This window comes from Humulus lupulus, chromosome 5 (assembly GCF_963169125.1).
Source record: "Humulus lupulus chromosome 5, drHumLupu1.1, whole genome shotgun sequence".
Classification (NCBI taxonomy): Eukaryota; Viridiplantae; Streptophyta; class Magnoliopsida; order Rosales; family Cannabaceae; genus Humulus; species Humulus lupulus.
In genome coordinates this window covers 241235207-241238593 of record NC_084797.1, presented here as the reverse complement: position 1 = coordinate 241238593, position 3387 = coordinate 241235207, and the positions used below count along the sequence as shown (strand labels likewise).

Genomic DNA, 3387 nt, shown 5'->3' with positions numbered 1-3387 from the left:
GACACTTGCATGTATTCCAATTAAAAAATATTTTAAAAAATGATATATACTTTTTTTTTACTAACTAATTATTTAGTCCCCCAATTATGAAATTGACCACCACAAATAATGACACCAAAACTTAGGAGTTGGCATAGGAAAGTAATGATTAAGATATATGCCTATAACATGTCTTTATAATAACCCATAAATATATAAGAAAAAAAAAACGCAAATTTAGTTAATTCCAAAATATAATTTGTAAAATTAGGTATATGTATATGCTAGATTTAATAAAAAATATGAAAATATTAACAAACAAAAAATATTCCAAAATATTAAAATATTGACAAAGGAAAGTCATACACATTATCCTATACACGGAACTTATATGAATTATGGTAATAGTCATCTATATATGATTATGATTAAAAAAGAAATTAACCAAAATTCTACTATATCATGATCTAGCTATGATCAGTAGTAAGCTAACTACAGCCGTTGGATCAGTCAAGCACATGAAATACCGATTGCAGTCGCAGGCGCGAACCGCTCCGACTCAGTCCTCCTCACTAACGATCCGATCTCCGGCGAAAATCCTCCGAAGTCGATCTCCGGAACTTCGGGAATCGTCGTAAGAGTGCTGGACTTGTCGTAAACGACGAGAAATCCGTCCTTGGATTGGTCTTGGTTAACTCGGAAGATCGAGCTCGAGTTCAGTTTCGGCCTGAAAACCGATCGGAGAAGCTTGTTAAGCGACCGAGAGAGCTTCGACGATTTCTTCACCGCCGCTGGTGCCGGTACCGACGGTGGTGTCACCGGCGGAGGCCGAGGAAGAACTCGTCGATCCGGTAAGTGAGGCATCGAGAGGCTTCTAGAAGAATTAATAATGGCGGAATCGAGCGTGCGTTTGAAGGAGTTGAGTTCGAACGAATCGTAGAGTGTGCTCCCGCAATCCCAAACGAGATTACTCTTCGCCTTACTCTGATCCAATTGACGATGATGATTTTCGTTGCGACGTTCCTTTGACTTCTCCATAACAGGAAAGAATAGTAGCTGAACTGAAGTAGTGTTTGGCTCACGAGAAAGAGAGAGAGAGGGAAAGAGAAAGAGAAATGAGTATTTGGGGATGAGTTTGCGAAGGTTTTGAGCTTTTTAGAATCAGTCGGTGAAGATAGCAACGCGTTGGTTATGATCTTCGGAACCTAAAAGTTTTGTCAATCACGTCCTAGCCTTCTTGACCATGATTTATTAATTTAATTTTAAGGACTTTTCGTGTGGTAATAAAATTATATTTATTTATTCACATATATTTATTTATTTTTAAAAGGCTGCACTTAATGAAAATAATGGATGTGTAGTTGGGCTTTAGTTTATAATGTAGAGTATCGATACACTGAATCAAAATATATAGTGATAATATATACTTAAATATTATATAGTGATGTAATAATTTAACTTAGTCAATCTCATCTATTAAAATTGAGATTAATTGTTTAAAAAGAATGTCACTGTATATAATATTTAAGTATATATTTTAGGTGCACATATTATTACTCTTATACTTTATGACTATCTTTTAGTTTGCCTTTGGAAAGTCACATGTGATTAGAGTTTGGTGTAATTTGGAGTAATTATTTAATTTGACGTGTTTGTTTTACCATATAATTAGACGTAATTGTGCGGTCCTAATTACACTATTCAACTCTCATAGCTCCTATGAGAATTTGGTATAATTACATCGTGTAATTATTAATTACTATTAATTTTAAATAGTATTTATTACATAATATTATTTTCTGTGTAATTACTAAATGTTTTGCCAAACATGACAATAAGAATTCATAAATAATTACCATTTAACATCCAAACACACTTATATTTTAAAAAATAGTGTAATTACTAAAGTATTAATTACACGACCTACTGATTACATAGTTGTTTCCAAACACACCCTTAGTGTTTTTATTGTATGTATTTTTTGGGAACTTCTTTGGTAGGGCTATAGTTTTTGCATCTATCGATAGACGCGTTTCTAATTTTAGCACTTTGAGAAATTATAACTATTTTTTATATATATAATGATGTGCATGATAATTATAGCAGAATTTCTACCAGTTTTTGAAAAATTCCAAATAACATAGGGTGCGGAAATTATGGTTCAAACAACTTATTTTACATGCTTATAAAAAAAAAAAATCAAGCACGCGCGTGTGCAACTGATTATTTGAATCCTGATTTTGATATTATAAATTTCTCGAAAACTAATAAAATAAATATTATAATTACAATATATGTCATCATTTAAAAAAATTTAAATTATAATTTCTAAATATATCAAAACAAAAATGCTCCTAATGGCAGGGACATCACCTAACAATCTTCCTATATTTTTATCTTAAAATTATATAATTTGTTGTGCATAGTTTTTGGCATTATCTTTACTAATTTATTATAAAGTTATCATTCGATCACATTTTGTTGTACTAAAATAAGTAAAGCTTTTTTTTATGTGACGCGACACACATGAGGTGTAACAATATTTTCATGGTTAATGTGACTTTACATGTGTCCCATCTGTAATTAATTTGGAGATCAATTCTTAATCACCAACTGTAAATCTTCACCGTTAATTTCCCCAATTCATGATAATGCATGATTGTTCACCATTTATTGTAATTAATTAGAATGGCATAATAGAGATAAGACCAAATTGTTAGTTGAAAATTGGTGGGTATGATCGTGACTATTGGCAATATATTATGTTATGTTTTTCATTGAATTCAAAGAGGTAATAATACATTGTGTTCTTTCCCAATAACTTTTTATTTTAATTACTAATATAAAAAATGGTAAAGTAAAAATGTTTGAAAAATAATAGTCACAATATAACATTTAATACTCACGAAATATATCCACACAAAAAAAGTGGTGGAAATTGTTAGCCATTCGAATGATAAATAGAATAACTTGGTATATAAATACATAAAGTAATAGAAAATTAAATACTTTTCTGATTTCATTAATTATTAGCAAGGTCAAATTAGTTCAATGTCTTGTTTTTGGTGTGGGGTTAGGATTAGCTCGTTTTCTTAAGTGTTGTGTCTTAATATTTATATTGTAAACGATGTAATTAGTCATTATTTAGGTCATTTTTTTGGTGAGATTTGATGTTGTTTTTTTTAATATTGTCTGACATGTAAGATTGTGGACTATTTTAACTAACGGATGAAAGTTATGTTCTTTCAAAACACTATAGCTATAAAAATAATCAATATAAGGTAGAATATGAACTATAGACAATTAATTTGGGTTAAAGGAGTAGTTATAGAGAACTCTAAAAGAATGATATAAAATATATATACCTCTAAAATATACCCAAGTAGTCAAAAAGTTACTTTATTGGAT

General features: G+C 30.2%; 1 protein-coding gene across 1 annotated transcript; it reads right to left on the bottom strand.

Moving 5' to 3' along the window:
• Window positions 1–290: 290 nt before the first annotated feature.
• On the bottom strand, window positions 291–1246 carry LOC133778573 (uncharacterized). Its single transcript, XM_062218547.1, has one exon. It carries the CDS (start codon window positions 1015–1017, stop codon window positions 490–492), a length of 528 nt encoding a protein of 175 aa, XP_062074531.1. The 5' UTR covers window positions 1018–1246; the 3' UTR covers window positions 291–489.
• Window positions 1247–3387: the final 2141 nt, after the last annotated feature.

Bases quoted from the DNA above. Each gene is read 5' to 3' on its own strand.
- LOC133778573 (XM_062218547.1), bottom strand. From the start codon at position 1,017: ATGGAGAAGTCAAAGGAACGTCGCAACGAAAATCATCATCGTCAATTG.